The 22673-nt window shown below is 36.4% G+C and overlaps 1 protein-coding gene across 2 annotated transcripts; it reads left to right on the top strand.

Moving 5' to 3' along the window:
* Window positions 1-450: 450 nt before the first annotated feature.
* LOC107665939 (kinesin-like protein KIF19) lies at window positions 451-13376 on the top strand. Of its 2 annotated transcripts, XM_016457002.1 has the most exons (21): window positions 451-609; window positions 1700-1780; window positions 2934-3044; window positions 3276-3363; window positions 3684-3820; window positions 3942-4067; window positions 4205-4297; window positions 4401-4502; window positions 5886-6038; window positions 6430-6552; window positions 7267-7423; window positions 7693-7855; window positions 8843-9035; window positions 9230-9500; window positions 9598-9725; window positions 10226-10377; window positions 10481-10568; window positions 10870-11238; window positions 12493-12664; window positions 12894-13001; window positions 13112-13376. In XM_016457002.1, exons 1-21 carry the CDS (start codon window positions 568-570, stop codon window positions 13270-13272), a joined length of 3018 nt encoding a protein of 1005 aa, XP_016312488.1. In that variant the 5' UTR covers window positions 451-567; the 3' UTR covers window positions 13273-13376. The 2 variants fall into 2 exon arrangements, with proteins under 2 accessions (XP_016312488.1, XP_016312487.1); XM_016457001.1 differs by lacking the exon at window positions 1700-1780.
* Window positions 13377-22673: the final 9297 nt, after the last annotated feature.

Genomic DNA, 22673 nt, shown 5'->3' with positions numbered 1-22673 from the left:
AATGCCGATAAATAACACTAAACATGTAAATATAGATCAGTGGTATGAGTTTTGGGAAGCCCCGCAATAGGTAAACGCTTAAAAGCCCCAGAATAAAATACAATAAACCAAGAGAGCACATGCGAGCAATTAGACACAAATATATTAGTTAGGCTGACTAATTTTGGCGCAAAATCTTGTCTTGTATCCGAACAAGTGTGTACATCTCTCCATGGCAACAGTAACCAACGTTAAATCAAAGTAAATATGAGGATGACTATGGTTTGGACTGACAAAAATGTTCTTTTAGCTTCTCCTGAGAGGATGGGTTGACCCAGTCCCTGCATGGGTTGTCTGACACCTCTAGGGGTTTTATCACCGTTAACAACAGTCCGCTGGTGACTTGAGGACCTCCGCAGGGGCCAGCACACAGTCCTGCCTCAGAATGAGATTACCAGCCATCAAGAAGATTAACTCACGTTAAATCACTAGTATATTCTAGCGTGGCTCTAGCTGAGGCGTATTTTGATCTTGTCCGATAAAACAGGCTGTGATACAGCACGGTTGAAGTAACTTGGGAATAAAAAGATGAAGGATTTGCCAGGAGAGTGGGAGGACCATCAGCTCACGGTAGGCTGTCGAATTTTATTTAATGCACCACAGTTCATTCAACAGTAACGTTGACCACCTGTCAGCTGAACGCGAAGATTATTTGGCCTGTATATTTTCATGCATGGAAATGTACAGACTTCTAGAGATGCATGATAATGTGGCTCCTTTGGGACAGGAGAGGGTAAACAAATGAACAGAACGTTTCTATTGAAACAAGTGGTAGCACTCTAATAACATCCATTAATAAGTCACTACATCAGTCTTTGCTGGCATACACATTAAAGTCATGGCTACAAAAATATATAAAAATACCTTTTGTGGCAGGGCAAGTTGTCACATTAAATTGTTAAGTTGTCTAAAGGGAACCTAGTGTTTATTGACAAATTTAAGAGGGGAAAAACAATTATAAAATACAATTATATACAATTGCAAAATAATTCAACATTGATACTACAGTAATAAGAGAACCAAATCAGCAGATTCGAATTAAAAGGACTGAAGACCAAGTAATGGCTGCTGAAAATTCAGCTTTGTCATCAGGAATAACATTTCTGTTTGAATATATTTTAACATGTAAAGTTATTCACAATATTACTGATTACCTTTTCATCAAATAAATGCAGTCTTGGTAACTTCTTTCAAAAACGTTAAAAACATAAATCTTACCAACTTACCAAATACTTAATGGTGTAATGTGCAAAAATATTATTTGGCTATCAGAGATTGTAATGGGTTATAATATTTAAAAACATATAAACCACATGTGACAACTTGCCCTGACCTGACATACCCTTGTCTTGAGAACACAGTTCAACTTTCAGTTAATACTGATGTTTATTAAAAAGTTGACACTTTGCTAATTGATATTAGTGCAGTGTCAAAACTATAGTTACTGAGATAACACTTGTGAATTTGTCCATATGTGACAGCTAGCCCCAGTCTCCTATGGTTAACAGATCAGTTGTTCTTAGATATTCTAATTATCACATTAATCAAAATTTCATTGCATTTTAATAATATGAATGCACTTTGTTAATGTTCTATGCACCTAATCGGGAGAAGGGAGAAGTTATGTTTTTTTTAAATAAATGATGTACATTGATTCAAGGTTGCTCTGCGCATCCGACCACTGAACGATGCAGAGATCGAGGAGGGTGCAACCACAGTGGCGCACAAGATTGACAGACAGGTGGGGGAAAAAAACAACAAACACAAAAGACCACTGATACACATGTCCAGCATTACTTTAATACATACTTATTTTCTGAAATGAATATCAATTGTTTACCTTTAGTGACTTTTGACTTGAAACCTAGTTAGGAACATGTAGCCTTGTGACAACTAGCCCCAGTCTCCCCTGTATATTTTTGTAAATATTACAGGTTTTGGAAACATGTGCATGACATTCACAACTCCTGATTCTGTTGCAGAGCCTGTCATGATGAATGATGGTCTAAAGACTTAATCCTCGCTTTCATCTTCAGTAAATCCTGTTTACAGTCAGTAAATAAGGTTTACTGTCTTCTTTGCTTATGCTTGATGTCTCAGGATTCAAAGAATCATGCTGCAGACATTTCTTTGTATGCATAATCATAAGTGAATATTCTGATCATATTTTTCCAAGCACATTTTTCCAATTCCAAACCACATCAATCGTAATAATAATTAATGACCGTAATGATTTATAAGATATCAATTCCTAATGAGGGAGAGTGTAGCTTACAAAGTTACAAATACCCTATTTTCAGATGCAATATAATCATTAGGCATATTTTGGCAAAGTAGAACAGGCAAAAAAAAAAAAAGAGTCATGATACTTAAAAATTATGAAAGAATGCGTCATTCTGAGGTTTGCCAAAAAGGAAAGGTGCAAATTAAGTGCAAAAGACTTGGGGGAAAAGTAGGTGTCTGCAGAAATAGGTGTCAGTTTCTCAGAGAATTTGCTAAGAGAAGGAAGGCTGAAACCTTGCCATGTACACTACCATTCAAATGTTTTGGGTCAGTGATTTTTATTTTGAAAACAATTTATACTTTTATTCAGCAAGAACACATTAAATTGATCAAAAGTGACAGTAAAGCCTTTTACATTTTTACAAAAAAATATATATTTTAAATAAATTACTGTTTATACTGAACTTTGATCAAATAAATGCTGTCTTGGTGAGTGTATGAGTGATTAACAAAACAACTTTCGAACAGTAGTGGACAGTAAGTGACAGAGTGTGGGTCTCAACATATTGCATAATATGTAGTCATTTATTTTGCAGTTAAGTTCATGTTTAAACATTGCAGAATTGATCTAATATTTTGAGTTAATTCTCATGTTTAATTACTGTCTTCAGATGGTGGTGTTGATGGACCCCTGTGAGGACTCTGACAATTTCCTGAGGTCCAACCGCTCACGTGAAAAAACATACATGTTTGATGTGGTATTCGACTATACTGCCACCCAGGTCAGTAGTAGTGCTGCTCTTCCACACAAAATTATTTTTTTGTATTTTTATAGGTCATGGGATACTTGATCATTGTCCTTCATGTTCACTGAGAATTTTAGGTGCAGTTTCTTGAAAGAGAGTCATCAGTCTTAAGATTATTTTTGGTGTTAACTGTCATTTAAGGTTTTGAAAGTTTCAGCATGACCACAGTTCCAGACCTCCATGTTATTTACTTTTTCTTTATTTCAGGAGGATGTTTATGTGGCAACAACAAAAAGTCTTATTGATGGTGTGATTGCTGGTTATAATGCCACAGTCTTTGCATATGGACCCACGGGTAATGTTGATGTGAAGTTTTCTGTTTAGTGTTTGGATAGAAATTCACATGCTGTTCATTCCGATTATCCTAAATGAAAATTCTTCTAAAACAAAAAAATGTTGAACCTAATGGGGATTAAAAAAAAATGAAAATGCTCATTTTAAATTTATCACTGACACTTCGCCTTACCATTGATTGGGTCTGCAAATTACCGCTTATGACCTCAGATCAGACAAGACGACCCTCTAAAATTAAGCATTTAATTAGGTAGAGAAAGTAAACTAACCAATATATCTGTGTTCACATTTTCTGCTTCATTTCTTCATTTAATTTTTTAGGAGCTGGAAAGACATACACTATGTTAGGATTAGATTCTGAGCCTGGCATTTACATCCGAACACTCAATGATCTCTTCAGGGCCATTGAAGACAGCACTGAGGACTTGGATTGCAGTGTTTATATGTCATATATAGAGGTCAGTCTTATTGTTAGATACTGTATTAAAAAATATTACATCAAATTTGGTACTGTCCTTTTGGGACTTTACAAATGGAGTGTGTCCTGAATGCACTAAACACTAATGAACTTCTTTGCAGATTTATAATGAGATGATCAGAGATCTGTTAAATCCATCTTCTGGATACCTTGAGCTGCGTGAGGATGCTAAAGGGGAAATACGAATTGCCGGCATCACAGAATTCTCTACATGTAATGCGAAGGAGGTACTTTTTAATAGCCTACCATACACTACCATTTACTTTTGCTGCCCATTCATTTCCTACAGTTTGCCTGTTTTCTCCTTATTGTCTCCAATAAAGGATGATGTTTTTCTGAACCTGGTGTTTGCCTGTGATTTTAGATAATGGCTCTTTTGACCAAAGGGAATAAACAGAGGACTCAGGAGTCAACAGCTGCTAACAAGACATCATCTCGCTCTCATGCTATACTTCAAGCAAGTCTAGAACACACACACATACACACACTAACCATGTACATGACCTCAAATTGGCACACTGTAGTCTGAGTGTGCATCTGCTGCTTTGTCTGCTTCACAGGTGACAGTCAAGCAAAAGAGTCGTGTAAAGGATATCAACGAGGAGGTCAGGGTGGGGAAGCTATTCATGGTAGACTTGGCAGGAACTGAGCGAGCATCACAGGTACATGCTGTGTGTTTTGATGTGCTGAATTGGAAATATAAGCTTTCAAATTCAGGGCTCGACAAAAATGACTGCCCAATGGCCCGGGGCCAGCATGAAAGATGCTCGGGACAGCTGACAAATTTGTCACTGGCCCGATCAGGCCACTGCGGTGTCGTCACGAAAGTTTATCATTTGCACATGTTTTTAAGCCTTGTTAATTTAAAAATTCAGACAAATACATACAAAAGTATGTCAAAATACCCGTCTTGGTGAGTAACTTTGTAGGAATGATTAATCTATATTTAATTTATACAGTGGAGTACAGATGCACTGGTCAACTGGCCTATTTTTGTTTTATTTCAACCGATCTCTGTTACGGGCTTGCACACAAGCATGCAATCATTTTTCAAAATGTCATTTGTGTGGAAATATTGCGAAGTCTGTAAACAGCCTTTAACAGAGGCCAGAGACGCTGAAGACGGACGTAAAGAGGAGAAAATACTGTTAGCAGGCAGAGCAAGATCACTGTTCACATGCGCAAAATATTGGAATAAAATCCTAAATATTGAATTGGGGGTTTATATGAATTTATCTCTGAGGGGAACTAACTGTTTTCAGACAAGCTTACATGGCGTTTTCTTTTCATCTCGTCTTTGTAGTGTTAATAAGCGCTGCGCTGCTTTGTTTACAGCGGTAACCAATGAAACACTACATTGCTGTTGTTCCATAAGCACTACCTGCTGTAAAAGAGTGAATCTGCATCTCATTCATCCCGTCTGCTCTTTTTCCTAAAGCATAATTTCATTTGTGTCTTTGTTCTATATATTCAATTGTGCTATTGCTTGTAATTTGTTCTTATTTACTGACTTTGTACTTGTCTTTAATAATGTTTGAATTTTATATTTGTGAGGCAAGTAGTTTTTGCTGTTGTATCGAAATTAGAATAGAGAATTGTAAAATTTAATTGATATCTAACATTTTGGTGTCATATAAGCTTATTTATTAGAATAAAAGGTAACGTGGGTCAAAAACAATGATAACAGCAACTATTTTATTTTTTTGTGGCAAGGCCAATTATAATTTTAGCAGAGCAGGTAAAAATTTGAACCAGAAGAAAACATCCTTAGCGTTGAGCCCTGAAATTCCTCAGGGAGGCCAGATTTTATAGTTCGGCACCCTTCCTCGTCTTTCACCGAAATGAATATTTAAGCTCTTCTGTCCTTCATTATTCATATGAATATAATGTGAGACCGATGAAGGAATTTGAGCATGTTCAATCTCATATGGCAGCCAAAACATCACCCTTCATTAAATTCAGACATTCTTACACAGTTGTTTTGTCTGTGAACACCAACAGACAGTCTTATGTCCTGTTCTAAAGCACATATTCTCTTTTCTCAGACTCAAAACAGAGGAAAGAGAATGAAGGAAGGAGCACATATAAACCGTTCTCTGTTAGCACTGGCCAACTGCATCAATGCCTTGAGTGAGAAGGGTGGGAAAGGAGCTCAGTTTGTCAACTACAGAGATAGCAAACTCACTCGACTTCTTAAGGTGAGCAAAATCTATGGAAGCTTATTTCCACCACGGAATAAAAAAGGTAATTGTAACTTTCTATCGCACAATTCTCAGAATTTACTAAATATAACTCGCAATTGTGAGGAAAAAAAGTCACAAGTACATTTTTAATTCTGTAATGGAAACAAGCTTGAGTCTGAAAAGTCCAAATTGTGAGATATAATTTTGATATATATTTTTTTTTCTCAGAATTGCATGTTTATATTTTGAATTCTCAGAATTTAAAGACATAAAAGTGTGGAGTTTAAGATATAAACTCAGAATTACGAGAAAAAAGTCCCACACAATATTCACAAACTCCTTGATCATTAAGACATGGTTTTGACAGTTGCCACGCAGTTGCAATAGGATTTGATGTGAATTTCAGGATGCTTTAGAAGGAAACAGTCGCACAGTCATGATAACCCATATCAGTCCTGCCAGCTCCAACTTTGAAGAGTCAAGAAACACACTGGTTTATGCCGACAAAGCCAAAAATATAAGAACTAAGGTAAACACATACTTAATAGTATTTGTCTAAACAGTATGCATTAGATGATTATTTACCATGAACTATTTACCAGGCAAAGTGTAAAACATAATATAAAAAAAAAAACACTGAAGAAGTATCACACAAAATAAATGAGTATTAAAATTAATTAAGTTTAGTTTTTTTATGCTTTTGCAAAAGTCTCTTATGCTCACCAAGTTATAATGTGTATATTTTTACAATTGAAAATATCTGTGATCAATTTTATATATATTTTAAAATGTAGTTTATTCTTGTGGAAAAACTGAATTTTCAGCATCATTACTCCAGTCTTTAGTGTCACATGATCCTTCAGAAAGCATTCGTGCTGATTTTGTGCTCAAGAAACACTTCTTACTTTCTAGAACACACAAGTGCTGCTTAACATTTGTGTGGACACCGTGATACATTTTTCTTCAGGATTCTTTGATGAATAAAAAATTTGGAATGGTAGTGTATATTCCACTAATAAATTATTTTCCGTTAAGGTTTAACATCATTGATTCAGAATTATATTGAAAAGATTTTTCATAATTTTGTTGAACTTGAAAATATGTACTCCATAAATATTATGGGTGTTAATGAGATCTCTTAATTTTCAGTGTCTGATCACCCCATTGTGGTTGTATTTGTGATTTCATTGTGTTGAGATGCAGGCAAGATTCTCTCTTGCTATTCTGTTTTAAATTCTTCTAGGTGAAACGTAATTTGATGAATGTTTCATATCACCTGGCCCAATATACAAGAATTATTGCTGATCTACGGAGTGAAATTGACCGCCTTCGTGCAAAGATTGACCAACAGAGTCAAGAGCAACAGAAAGGAGAGAAAGCAGACATTCGTGAAATTCAAGGTTGTGTTCAATTTGTATGTTGGTATTTGAGTACAGTTGCTGACAAATAATATTGAAATAAACTTTTTTATTTACATAAAAGGTAAGGTTGAAATATACTCACTGCTTGAGTTACGCACAAAAGTTTAATACTTAGTAGTTTGTTCAAATCTTTAACTGCAAGTATGAGCAATAATATCAAATTATTTCTTGAAATAGCAGTAAAAATGTAAAGATTAAAGATTTTTTTTATGATTGCCATCTGCTTTCTCTGTATGGGCTGTTTTTAGCTGAGGTGCAGCAGTACAGTCATGGTGAGATGGCTTTACTGCAGGAGCAGCTCTTGTCTGCCTTCAGGGAGCAGATGGAGATCAGGCGCAGCCTCATGGAGCTGGAGAACTGCAATATGGAACTTCATATAGACACATCTAGACATCTGCTCACCATCTCAGAGTAAACACTTAAACATACAGACAGAGTTCCAATCATCAGTAATTCTTCAATTAGGGACAAGGTTATTATAGTTATCTAAAACTAAACCCATAAAAAAAATAACGTTAAAGGGATTGTTTACCCAAAAATTCATTTATTCACCCTCATGTTGTTCATTCACCCTCATTCACCCAAACCTGTATGATTAATTAGTAAAGTAACTCTTTCTTTTTTTTGCCATACTATGAAAGTCAGTGGCTACCGGCAACTGTTTAGTTATCAACATTCTTCAAAATATCTTCTTTTGTGTTCAACAGAAGAAAGTAAGGTTTGGAACAATTTGAGGATGAGTAAATGATGACAGAATTTTCATTCTTTGGGTGAACTACCTCATTAACTAAGAGGGGGAAAAAATTATATATATATATATATATATACATGTAGACAACTAATAAAAACTAACAAAGTACAAAATGACAATAAATTTGATAAAAAATTGAAAATATAAAAAATTTAAACTAATTCAAAATATAAATAAAATCTATAATAGTATCTCAATTATACTAAAACAACACTGATTAGGGAAACCTTTCTGTCACCTAGTTTGAAAAAGAAAAACCTTTTTAAGAATAGATTTTTAATGCCTTTATAATGGTATTGTGTCTCTTTAATAAATTTTTCTGTATTTTAATAGTGTTAAAATTGAATATTTGACAGAGTGTATTTATTTTGAGCTTGTCTTCCAAATATGTCATTACCAACTTATATCATTTCCGTCATAAAATCTACACCATCACACATTATACCAAAATCCACTTGATACTTTGCAGGACAATTGATAAAAGAAAGAAAGAAAGAAAAGAAACTGTTTTATCAATGTTAAAACTTTTATGTAGTCAAAAATACTATACTCCTTGTTATAAATAGACTCCTTCCCTACATTAGTATTATAACTTTTTCTTATTTTTATCTCACATCAACCCTCTTTCTCTTTTCTTCCTCTGGTAGTTGGGAGCGTCATCGAACACGTGCCCTGCAAGGGAGAGACAAAGTAACCGGAGAGAAAACAGACAGAGATAGACAGACAGAGAGAGAGGAGGAAGAGCAAGAGAGTGGACCAGAGGAGCCGCAGTATGTCACAGCAGCTCGAGAGGAGATTGGCCCACTGCTGGCTGAACAGAGAAAGACAATGGAGCTCAAAGTAATTATGTTCATTAAGTAATTAAGACTAATTTTAAATGAGTCATGAATGCAAATGGAAATCTGACATGACATGTCAAGCAGTGACAGCAGTACTTCATATAAAATTCTCATATTTTTAAACATGCTGTTTTATGATGTCAGCTTAAACAAGAGGCACATTTATTTCCCTATTGGTTTCTTTCCTTTTTTCAGCGTGAGCTGGAAGAAAAATTAATGAACATGAAACTAATGTCATCTAAGATTGAGGAATTGCTTCCTAAACGCATAAGTAACCGTGAGCAGAGAGACATTCTGACATTGCTTTGCAAGGTTCATGAGCTAGAACTTGAAAAAACTGAAATCCAGTCAGCTGTTCTCTGCAAAGAATACGTTCTCAGAACAAAAGACTTCATCATCCAGCGCCACGAGCAGCAGCGGACGCTCTGTGATGACATCATACACCAGCAGAAGGCTCTAATTGAAGGTGTGGGTCACTGGGCTGATGTCTTTAAAGAGAGAGATTATAGCATCTGACATTATAAACATTAGATAAAATATTTATTTATTCATTCTGTCCACAGATCAAGGACTTTGTGTACCTGAGGAGTTACAAGAGCTGTATTCACTGTACTGCAGTGAATTAAGTGATGGAAGCGTTGACCAAATTGTCGACCTTCACACTTTTGCCACAAACCCCAGAGTTGTAAGCGTAATTGTAATATTTTTGCAATTTAAAATAACTAATTTCTATTATAATATACTTTAAAGGGGTCATATGATGCTGCTAAAAATAACATTATTTGGTGTAATGAAATGTGTTTATGCGGTTTAAGGTTAAAAAAACACATTATTTTCCACATACTGTACATTATTGTTTCTCCTCTATGCCCCGCCTTTCTGAAACGCGTCGATTTTTACAAAGCTCATCAGTCTGAAAAGCGAGGTGTGCTCTGATTGGCCAGCTATCCAGTGCGTTGTGATTGGCCACATACCTCAAGACTGTGACGGAAATGTTATGCCCCTTACCATATTGTGATGCCCTGTCAGATTTTCTTTATGCACCAAGAGCTTGTAACACTCCAAAGAGAAAGGAAAAATTTAAATCGCATCATATGACCCCTTTAACATGTAATTTATTTTTAGCAGAAATTTTACTTATCCCAAACTTTTGAACGGTAGTGTGTCAATTATTTATTTCTGTTTATACAGGATAACTCTCTTATGATTATGGCTAGCCAAATGAGACTTGATGTGATCTCCGATTTAGAAGGGGTAGATAAAACACAGCAGAACAACAGGAAGTTCAGTCCTTTAGATAAACACCCCCGTGATTCTTCTTCCTCTGGGCTGGATTATGACAGGTAAAGTATGTAATGAGAAAAGTAGACTGCCATGGTCATCTGGAATAACAACAGAAGTAGTATGCTTTCATCTCGTTTATATTTTCTATCTTCCTTATCATAGTGACAGTAACAGAGTTTTCAAACCGTTGTCTAAACCTCAGCCACAAAGACGGCACCACTTATCTTCTAGCCCAACACTTTCAATAAAGGTAAAAACACAGAAGCGCTCATAGACACTGAGCCAGACCAACTAACGGAATCATCTCATCTTTTACTGTGTAAACAAATGACTTTATATCAGATACTCTCACAAGAAACACCTTTGACTATCAGAATGAAAGTAATCAGTAAATTAATCAGAAAGTATCAGTAAATGAAATCGAACAGGTAAACATGAACTCAACTTGATGTAACTATATTCCCAGATCTTAATCTATGTTGAAATAAGTATATAATTGATTTAGATGGCATAGCATGTAGTTTGAAATGTGGCTTAATGTCTTTGAGCAGGTTTGTGCTGTTAAGGATTCGACTCCCGCTTGTCCTACTGAAGCTGTGAGTCCAGACACTCTGAGGGAAATTGTTAGTGACACCAAGATCATCTCAGTAATTGCAGCGAAACGTCGCTCACACTTAGCAAAGGAGACCAATTCCAGAGTGGCCAGTTTGGCTTTGGCCACAGGGCTCAAGTCCTCAGTAAGCATGGACAGTGTAGTTTCTGCTTTGGCAGATGAGTCGGCTGAGGTCAAAAGAAATCCCCCAAGACATGGAGGCAGGTCCCAGTCGAAGCAGGACCTAAAGACAACGGAAGGCAGAAGGGAGCTGCCTGAGAGACACCAGCGCAAGAAACGGTCCAGATCTTTTGAAGCAAGCAAAAGGGTATGAGTCTATCTATGTGTACCTCCATCTCTGTTGTTTCAGTGAGTTTTGGATATGCTATATATTTACACTACCGTTCACAATTTTAGATTGTTTTTTTAAAGAAATTAATATTTTCATTCAGCAAGGATCCATTAATTTGATCAAAAGTTACAGTAAAGACATTTATATTGCTACAAAAAAATTATATTCCAAATAAATGGTGTTCTTTTCAACTTTCTATATATCAAAGAATCCTGAAAGCAAAATGCATCATGGTATGCACAAAAATATTAGGCAGTACAACTGTTTTCAACGTTGAAATGTTTCTTGAGCACCAAATCAGCATATTAATATGATTTCTGAAGGATCATGTGACACTGAAGACTGAAGAGTAATGATGCTGAAAATTCAGCTTTTCCATCGCAGGAATAAATAACATTTTAAAATATATTCAAATATATTCAAACAATTATTTTAAATTATAACAAAAATTCATTATATTACGGTTTTGCTGTATCTTTTATTAAATAAATGCAGCATTGGTGAGCAAAAGAGACTTCTTTCAAAAACATCAACAAAAAAAAGTCAAATCCCAAACAAGCTACCACTTTTAGGCCATGTGTCCACCAAATCCTTTTTTCCCAGAGGCTAGCAAATTTTTTAAATTGTTTTAAATGGGAGCGCTGCGGTTTTTTAAATGCCAGGAGCATGCTGTGCACTCAGTGTCTTTTTCATGCTGAGCTTATCACTGTCACGTTTTAGTCAGCTAACCAATCACAGTGGAGAAGGGGTGGGACTAATACCGACCAAGCGTCACACCCTGCTTGTACTACGACAGAACAACAATGGAGAATATTGCTTGTCTCCGAGTATTTATGTCTTTACCAGATGGAATAGCCAGACTACCATATAATATTGTTATGAAAAATAATGCTTGGAGAAACATTTCATTCTCGATGCATCTGCCATATTACTTCAGCAGATATTCAATATCATAGCAACCAAAGCATCTCAACTGAAAAAACCGCTGTGCTGTCAAGCACTCATAGCTGGGCGTTTTCAGCAGAGTGCCTGGCCTTTTCAGATGGCTAAAAATGCTTTGGTGGATATGCGGCCTTAGTGTGCTTTTGTGTTTTTTACAGTGGGTTGCATGAGAAATTATGACCTAATTAAACTGAGAAAACAGGTGTCTATGTAAAAAGATGGGGAAAACTGTAAATGTCAACTTACATTATCGAAGAGGCTGCTTAATTTGATCTGTTTTTACCACAGCACGTACAAAAACCAAGACAAAACCCTTCCAGATATCCAGCTTTGAAGAGCATCTCAGACAACCGGCTTGTGAGACCAGCATTAAACGTGATCCAGCTACTCAAGAGTGGTGCTGGAAACCCTGCAACACCCCCAGTAGCTAAAGTGAAAAGCCCTGTCTCTCACTTTATAGGTACAGAACTGTTTTCTAAACTCAGGCAAAACTTTTATACAGCCTAGAATATGGATGTAATCTTTGTTAGAAAATGGAGAACTTTGTGTGATTCATCTGTTACCACAATTGAGTTTTTCCATTTTTTTATATGGGTGCCAAAATCAGTGTGTGCCGCTTTCATGCTGTAGATCTGTGAAACAGGCCTAAAAATGAGCAAATTGTGATAATTTTTTCAATATGAATTTAGGTGAAGTGCAGCTTGAGAAGTTAGAGATCAGGGGAACACCACCCAGCACCATCCATCAAAAACACTCAGATGTCAAACGAGGCCAGACAACCTACAAACGACAGCAAGGTATTTTTTTTTCTTGCTATTTAGCAACATTCTTTTGTTTTTAATTGTGAAATTAGTTGGCAGGATGTGAAGTTTTGTAGTCCAACCCAAGTTAACAAAAATGTTTTTAGGCCTAGGAGATGTTTCTTACTCCAGCAATCTCCTACAGCAACCAGGCAATTACAAGAAGTCCACCAATGAAAATCCTACACAAAAAGGAATGGCCGATGTCAAGAGAAAGAATGAAGGACGGCAAAAAAACAAACATACTGTAAAAAAGTCATATGTCTGAGTTTTTCGTTCACATACAAGAGAACATATCTATTTTTGCACTAAAATATACAGCTGAGACTATGTTATGCAAGTTATTTGTCTCTGCTTTGAAACTGACAATACGTACAGTTTTTTTGATGAATCTTTCGAAGCAAATTTATTTGAAGTGAAAGCATAGAAATGTATATAAACATATGCTTGGAAGTAAAGCATGTTTCAGAATAGCTTCATTTTTCTCTAAATGTACTGAGTAAACTTCTCAAAATGGATGAAATGATTATGGCTTCATTTATTTAATAAAAAATAAAATAATTATATAAAAATGTCAAGTGTCAAAGTCCATATTGGTTTCTCCGAGGGAGATTAATAACTGCTGCGAATAACTTTGGATAAAAGCCAACCAAACTGACAAGGGCACAAACTGGTCCCTGATCAACCTTAGTGAAACTAAGTGTGTCTGGTGTTGAACAACATCAGTTTACATCGCTGTTTAAATTTGCATACCGTCATTTTTTTTCTTTCTTTTTTGAAAAATTATCCAAAGTCCGATTCACAACGGTATAAGCTTGTAATAATGTTCAGGTCGTTCGTCTTTGTGTCATTACATCACGTCTGTATACATAAAGAAGGACTCCCGGTTAGTAGGCTATTTCGCGTGTGTGGATGCTGCAGGTGGCGGATCATTTTTAGCCTCTTCTTACAGCAGCTGGAATAATTAAACGTCATTTTGAGAATAAAGAGTCTTAAACGGTGCATGATAGTAATGAAACGCATGTAAGTGACTGAAATTAGATTATATTCCAGTTTTAAATGTTCATCTGATTACAGATACGTGGGATTAGGCCTACTGTACTTACAAAAGATTTGTATTTCAAAGAGAACGAGTTCTAAGGAACATTAAATTGATTTTTGAGGTTAAAAGAACAATTTCTTTCGTGTTTCGCCACGCGCACCCCGCCCCGCAGCGCGGGTATAAAAGGAGAGCGCGTCGGCACTTACCGGGTTTCTGTCACCCCGTTCTGCCGTCAGACCTTCAGCCCGTGGGCAGATCTTGCCTTTCTTCGGACAGGGGTGTCCCTAGGGCAAGTATCCAGGCATATTGTTGTGTCAACAGATGCCTCTGCCAGGGGCTGGGGGGCCATGTGCAATGGGAATGCAGCCGCGGGGCTCTGGTCGGTGCCCCGACTGCAGTGGCATATCAACTGCCACGCTCTAAGGTCTACCGAGCAAACCAGAACATTGATTTGTTTTGGCCACAAGGGTGCAGTGTGTTTCAATTGATTTGTTGCAGACAGTGCAATATACTATAGCCATGTGAGCAGCACTCAGATGAAGTTCTGAAATTTGACAGAATTTATGAATCTTTAATGCTGGGGGGGGGGGCGGGGGGTAGCAAATGTAGAATTTATGAAATGAGGCATATTTTGAGACTAAGGCCAAGTGGAATATGCGAAGTAGAGGTTCCTATTTTTATTTGAAACAAGACATCAGATCTAAAGTAGGGAGAAGATTAAATAATTGGAGACAGTTACATTTCACATGATCTGAAAGTGCAATGTCAGAGTTCTAATTTGGTGATAATATGACATTTGAATTTCTGTGTTTTAACAATATAAGGTGTTCTCAGAATAGATTTTGATATGGGGTTATATTTTTATTACGTTTTAGTTCAACAGGCAAAAAGGCCTATTACCTTTCAGGAAAAACTAAAACTAAAAAAAAATAGCTAAATGTATTAGTCTTGTTATTATTACTTATTAGCATTTAATGTTATTATAAAAATAAATATAAATAATAATTGAATACAAAAATGAATTGTTCTTTTATTTGTTGTAATCTGTTATTTAAATTGGGCTATGCAATGATAAATAATGGTACTGAGTGTTTTGTTTTTAGTCATATTCCTTCATTACAAATAAGGAGATGAAAAGGATCTCAATGATGCGATTTCAATTTTTCCTTTCTCTTTGGAGTGTTACAAGCTCTTGGTGCATAAAGAAGATCTGCAAAGTTGCAAAGACTAAAGTCTCAAATCCAAAGAGATATTCTTTATAAAAGTTAAGAGTCCACCACGCCTACCTAAAATGGCTCGTTTTAACACGCCCCCACATGTCTACGTCACTATGTGGGAAGATTTGCATAACGCCGCCCAAATGTTCACGCAAAGAAAGAAGGCGTAACTTATTCTCGCTGTAGTATTGTTGTTGCCGCCACCGCCATGTCGTGAAGGCACTGTGTGTTTCATTGTGAAAGCGAAACTACTTTGTTTGGCCTTCCAAAAGAGGACGATATCTGCTTCGTCATACCTAGAGCTGATCCGTGCTGGTCGCTGAGGAAATACATCAACTTCGTGCTGTGGATCGCCGGATCGGCTTTCACCGTGGACGAAGCGGAGTCCAGCCCTGGGTCGCCACATGTGGTTGCTGCAAGCCCGCCTGCTGCCGCTCACTCAAGATGGCCTCCGCTCACTCTAGGCCTCCGGCCGCCGCTCACTCAAGCCCACCGTGTGTGACGCTGTGTTTGCCACTGACGATTCAAACGCGAGTTTTGAGCAGTGTAGAGTAGCGTTTGTAGTTTGTCATTTCTCCGATCACAAATGCAGACATGGTTTTATGTTTACGCGGCACGATGCAATGCAACGCGTAAAAAGACAGTATAAGTCATTATAATCCGTAATTATGTCCCCACTGGATGCAACAAATGCCTCGTTTGTAATGGGTTTTAATGTTTTTGTATCATCGCTCCGGCCGGGACAAGGCATCACAATATGGTAAGGGGCGTAACATTTCCGTCACACGCTTGAGGTATTCGGCCAATCACAACGCACTGGATAGCTGGCCAATCACAGCACAGCTCGCTTTTCAAACCGATGAGCTTTGTAAAAATCGATGTGTTTCAGAAAGGCGGGGCATAGAGGAGAAACAATAATGTACAGTATGTGGAAAATAATGTGTTTTTTTAACCTTAAACCACATAAACATGTTTCATTACACCAAATACACAAAATAATGTTCTTTTTAGCAACATCATAAGACCCCTTTAAGCAAAAAACTGTTTTGTTATGTCCTCTTTCCCCAACTCTCTTTAGTTCTCTATCAAACTGACTAGAACGGGATAGTCTGAAAGGTCAAGGGCAAATTCACCATCGAGTCAAGCCTTCTGAACTACTGTCCTCTTCATCTTGCCTACGCTTCTGCTGTATGACAGCTTGAAAGGTTGTGTGGCAGGTTCTTTTAAAGTTGTCCCCTCTATGAGATGCTTTAGAATAAAGGTCAATACTAATGGCCAACTGCAGTCGTCCACAAGAACAGGATGCAAGTACATTCTTGCTTCCTGCCCATGCTGACTCATGTCCATTATTTCTTACTTTAGTTCAGCACATTCTTTCGCACCCCTCAAAATGTAGATCAGTAATAAACTAAAAACAGAATAGGGCAAAAAGAGGATTAATAGAGAAAGTGTGCAGATCTTGCTGCTTGTACTTTCTGCTAACAGTGAATAAAACGGACTGAAAATCTTCATTAAAGCTATTGTTCAAGTGGTCAGGAAATTTTTATTTTCTGTGGGGTTTTCAACTGTCAGAACTTGGAAATTGTCTAAACACCTGACACCTGTCTCCATCGGATACAAGCATCATGTCAAAAGCAAATAGAACCCATTATCATTATCACTGACGTTTTCTACACGGGATACCACATACAGATGCCCATTCAATTTCTGGCATACTCCACATGCTTGAGCTACTCCCGACAACAGGATAAATGGAAGAGTAAAGGAATGTTTACATTACACGTTAGAATCTGTAATGCCTTCAGAAGATCCACAGCAGCAAGAATAAGTGGATTTTTTAAATTTTTTTAATGGTGATTGTTTTAGAAATGAGGCACAGTGTAATGAAAAGTTGGCAAGGAACATTTTGGTGAAAGATGACGCATGCCAACTGTATTGGATCTGACAGCAGCTACATAAACTGTAGGTAAACAATTTTACAATGCTTTGTCTGCAAATGATGGTATTATATTATGGATAATGTTTTCATGTGCAGTGTTGAAGGGGCGTTGATACTCTTTCCTATGGAATGATGTTAGACAATCATAACTGGTGTTTTACTGACAAGACTTAAAGTAGCCGCCTCCTTGAAAAACTCAAAAGTCAAAATGAGGGTCGAAAACAACCATTTTTGTGAATAAAAAAAAAGATTTGTTAAGAAAACAAACATTGTGAGTGAACCTCATTGAACATATTAAAATAATAATTAAAACATCCATGTTACGACCTTACGAAATTAACATGCCAGCAGCTTCTGCACAGGCCACAGCCACACTGACTGTTTAAGACTTGGCTAACTGCTAGTTGATTAAACTAGTTCTTAAGACACAGTCTTAACAAAGTGTCTGTATAATTTTTGCAGCTGGACCCTGGTCACTGTGCCTGTGTTACAGGCTGTGCTTTTTTTCATAATCTGTCCTAAAATAATAATTAGGCTTATTTTAACGATACGTGTATTGTATGTATGTGTACTTAAACATATTTTGGGGACAAATTTGTGTACAGCTCAATTAAAACTTGTTAAAACGCTCAGTCTTGCTGATATAGATAACACAAGCGTGCCGGATAGAAGCTGCATAAGACTGCCAACCAAGAAAAAACCGTATAGGCTATATTGTTTGCAAAAACACTCTTAATTTTGCAGGTTGGCCAATCACATCTTAATTAGTTGGGTTAAGATGTGCGCCCGTGATCCTCCCACGTTCCGCACATCTTACGTTTCATCGTTATGAAAACCCTTGTGCCTTGCCTTAAGTGTAAACACTGAAAACTGATTAAAACTTAAACACATAAAACAAATGCCATTTACAAATACAACTAGCAAAAAAATCCATCTATAAAATATTTCCGTGGTAAGAAAAAGCATGGAACCTATTATTGGAACCTAAAAACCCCTAAAGGTTTTGACATTTACATATTTGGATAGCTCAATTTTAATTAGATTCTCATTTAATGTCTTGACAAGCACTTTCCCACAGAAAACAGTAACAGGAATGTGCATATTGTGTGATGTGATGACAGCTGTTTCAAATGATACCAAGCCAGAAACCGCAAATGTCACTATTAGATGAGCAGAATTAAAGAAAATATGTTTCAATATAAAACAAATATATTGTTGTGTCTGTGAGAGGAAGTACCAAATGAGAGTTCTTGTTAGTCCATCCTAAAGAGATTTGCCCTTGCTTAAACCATTTAAAGAAATAAGCCACCCAGTCCTGATTTCAGGTCAACTAAATGTGCATTGACAGAATCAATACCTTGCTCTTTAACTTCTTCAACCTTGTGACGTACAATTCTTGTGCGTTCCTGCTTATTATGTGAGCAACTGTTAGGATAAGTCTGCGTAGGTGTGCTTTATGTGACTTACCACTGGCTTCTGGCACTTTCTTTTTTTTTCTGGGAAGTATTTTAATTATTTTTAAAACCAGCAAGTAGAAATCCCATGGCTAGAGGCAGTGGTGTGTCACAAGTCGTTTAAGCCAGCAACATACCATTATGTTCGTCCACGCACGTGTTATGGGATAAAATCCCAGCAATATTTGTGGTGAAATAAGCAGGGTTGTCAAGTCCGTGGAATTGTGCTACTTTTAAACCATTTTGCCATTTTCCCCCGTGGGTTAAATGTTTGACATATTACATAAATGATATTTGACTTAAATGCTTGTATTGAAATATTTTATATAATACCAGTGATAAAACTGTGCTAGGTAAGTTTTGTGAAGGAAGGCCACTGGTAAGAGCCTTTGAGCTGTGTGATCATCACTACGATATAGTGATGTTCAATTTACATAACAGTGACTGTATATGTATTTTAGGTATTGCATATTTTGAATTTTGATAGTTGGGATATGGTCATTGAGCTACTTTGGGGCTATTTTTGATTGTTATTGATACCCAGACTTGGCAACCCTCCCTGAAACAGAAGCAGGAACGCTGTGATAGTCACGAACGCTTGCGTATCAGACATACATCGACAAAACCAACGTGATCTCATGATAATTCGTATGTATTTTACGTAAGATGTGGTTCTATAAAATGTACATTTACTTACGTTTTTACAGGCACTAAAACGTACAATACTAACGTATTTTCAGCATTTAAACATACAAAAATGACGTATTGACGACACCTAAAAATGAATCCTTATGAATATTGACATTTTGGATAAGTATTTTAAGGATTCTAAGTAATTTTTACATTCACGATCACTGTAAATATCATAACTGTGACAATATATGGTTTGTGTTTTCAAGTCATCTCCAGGTAATGAATAAAGTATCTAAATAATGCAGTGCTAACTGACATAGCATTTATTACAGTAGCCTGTAGAAACTATAAACTATTTTCTGCCTTATTCTGTTATAAAAATGGAAAAAAGTGTAGCATATAAACAAATCATAAAATTGCCATTAGGACAATATAGGAAACAATATTACAGAATACACATTTTTGGTAATTGTTCAGCAGTGTATTTGATTTCTTAGCCAATTAAAAGTAAGCGAATAAGGAAAAAATAAGGAAAAAAAGGTATTACATTTGACATTTCTGCACCACTAACTTCTGAAATGATGGCTGCACGCCCCTGCTATGGGTGCCAAAAGACTATTTGAATTGCTCATATTGCTCGCGACAAACCTCAACAAAAAAATTTGAATTAAATTCTATTCATTCTTGTACAAAAAAAGTCATTTGCCCTGAAAGTCACCTGCTGCACAACTGCCTATCGGAAAATATAGGCTATACTATGTTTCACATTGCATTTGTGCCAATAGTCTTACTTAGAATTATCATGATTTTTCACATCAATTTTAAGTGGTGATATTGAGAAATAAATCCAGCAATGGCCCAGAACAGTGAATGAAGATAAGCAAATAAAAGTGAATAAAAACACTGACATTTGATTGTATTTTTTAAGATTTAGAGTCCTAGATGCCAGGGAATGCTTCGCTTGAGCATTCATGAAGAAGATAAGAGCAGCACACCATCCAAAACCAAGCCTGAGGGCTCTGGATGGTCATTGGGTGGCCCTCACTGCTTCCTGTCCTTAAATGTTATCACTGGTGAGTCAGGTGACTGTGGTGACTGAATGTCTCTCGGGCTTATTTTGGGCAAGTGTGTATGTGTCTCGCACAAATGTGTGGGCAGTGATGTCTTGAGGCTGTGTGTGTTTGTTTTCAGGGGGTTTTTTATGGCTGCGATTAGATGCTCAGCCTCTTAACATGCTTAAACACCAGTATGGACATAGCTGAAGGCGCCTTCCTAGACAAACAACCTCGCTGGCAGGAAAGAGAGAGAGGAAAATATGGAATTAAGGAAAGGTAGACCTGGTGAGTAACAGTGTGGTAAATCTTTGTGTTAACAGGCAGGAAGGGAAACAGATTGCTGAGAGGAAAGAAAATAAGGGAGATCATGATGTTTATCAAGGTAATCTCAAAACACACAAAATACTTTTTTAATGAATCAAAGAACGGACTATTTTTGAGGCACGCCAAGGAAACCACTTCCAGTTACTGTTCTTCATTTTGGAGATTTTCTCTATTCTGAGATGTTTATTTGCAGCCATTTACTGCTGTCAACTAAATGACTTTCTAAAGTCATTGTTAATGGTATTATAATCCATTTTGGGTGAGACACATTGCTGTTCATACCTGGTATTAAAAAAAGAAAAAATAGAGTGTATAAAAGTTTGGGGTAGGTAGGATTTTTAAAGGTTTTTGAAAGAGGTGTCCATGCTCGCGAAGGCTGCATTTATTTGATCATAAATACAGTAAAAACATTAATATTGTGAAACATTATTACAATTTAAACTAACTGTTTTCTATTTTTTTTATATTTTAAAATGTAATATTAGAATGTATAAATTAAAGGATTTCTGACGGATCATGTGACACTGAAGACTAATGGCTACTGAAAATTCCGCTTTGAATAAATTACATTTTAAAATCTATATTAAAATAGAAACTAATAATAAATTGTTAAAGGATGAGGGCTAGATCCACACATCATCTGTCACAGGTAATCTACATTAATCTCCTATAATGAATGAGTGACAGGAAAAAGCCATTCCCATAATGCCATATTTAATGTCTTGCAAAGGGGGAAGCACAGGTTAATTAAAATGATTTCATATCCCTGTTGCAGTTAAGTTTATTAGTAGTATTAATCATAAAATGCATTGCCGTTTTTGCTGTTTTATATTAACCAAAAGTGGACACATGATCACAGTGTGATCCATGATAATGCTGAAGAGGAAGCCCGGGGTCTCTAAAGAATCAATGAGCGGATGGATGAACAGGTGTGAAGGTGTCTCATTTGAAAGTGTGAGGAGGGGGTGTATCAGATCAATCAGATGTGACAGTGTTTGAAGGTCAGTGTTGAAGGTCACATATGTTTAGACTCAACTTGCAAGCTTTTAATGGCCCCTCTGTTTTGTTTTTATGATAATATTGTTATGCCTTCATTTGTAGACTTTTCTGAACACACACATATATACAGTTTGGGCTGATAAGATTTTAATTTTTAATTTTTATCTCTTATACTCAACAAGGATGCATTGATTCCATCTGAAATACAGTAATATTGTGTAATATTACTGCAATTTTAAATACATTTTTCTTTTAAAATATATTTTAAAATGTAATTTATTCCTGTGTTGACCAAGCTTAATTACTCCAGTTTTCAGTGTCACATGATCCTTCAGAAATCATTCTAAATGCTATTTTATTATTATTATTATTATTTATTATTTTTATTATTATCGATGTTGAAAATGGTTGTGCTGCTTAATATTTTTGTGAAAACCAGGAAACATTTTTTTTGGGGATTCTTTGATGAATGAGTTCAAAATAGCTGCATTTATTTGAAATAGAATTCTAGCATTATTATTAACAAATGTCCTTACTGTCACTTTTGATCATTCTATGCATATATTTATATGTGAAAAATCGTATTCAAACGAACAGTATATTTAACCGATGAACAGCCCTAGTTTTGAGTTTAACAGCACATCATGAGTATCAATATAAAGTGCTAAACGAGAAAAGGTGATTGAGTCATTAGACTGCCATTATCTCAATTGCAGCTTTAAATTCATAAGACAGAACAGTCTAATCAGTCAAAAGGGAAGAATACACTCCAATAGACCCTTGAAGCGAAATATTGAGTTGGCATTGTCACACATAAATCTTTAGAGAACATTGCAGCCATTTCAGCACTCACATCACCATCATCATCATCTGGCTGAGTAAACGGATTTGCTGGATTTTCAGATGTAGTCAGACTGCATCATTTTCAGAAGCAGTGCTGATGTTTAGTGAGTTTGGCAGCCTGACAGTTAGCTATTACAGGCTTCACAGCTGTAGTGTTTATGGT

This window comes from Sinocyclocheilus anshuiensis, unplaced genomic scaffold (genome assembly GCF_001515605.1).
Source record: "Sinocyclocheilus anshuiensis isolate Anshui unplaced genomic scaffold, SAMN03320099.WGS_v1.1 scaffold775, whole genome shotgun sequence".
Lineage (NCBI taxonomy): Eukaryota > Metazoa > Chordata > Actinopteri > Cypriniformes > Cyprinidae > Sinocyclocheilus > Sinocyclocheilus anshuiensis.
The sequence above is the reverse complement of the archived record's forward strand: the minus strand, read 5'-3'. Positions and strand labels throughout refer to the sequence as shown.

Bases quoted from the DNA above. Each gene is read 5' to 3' on its own strand.
- LOC107665939 (XM_016457002.1), top strand. From the start codon at position 568: ATGAAGGATTTGCCAGGAGAGTGGGAGGACCATCAGCTCACG. The intron at 7,424-7,692 runs GTTGTGTTCAAT...GGCTGTTTTTAG, and splicing joins AGACATTCGTGAAATTCAAG to CTGAGGTGCAGCAGTACAGT. The intron at 9,726-10,225 runs GTAATTGTAATA...CTGTTTATACAG, and splicing joins CAAACCCCAGAGTTGTAAGC to GATAACTCTCTTATGATTAT.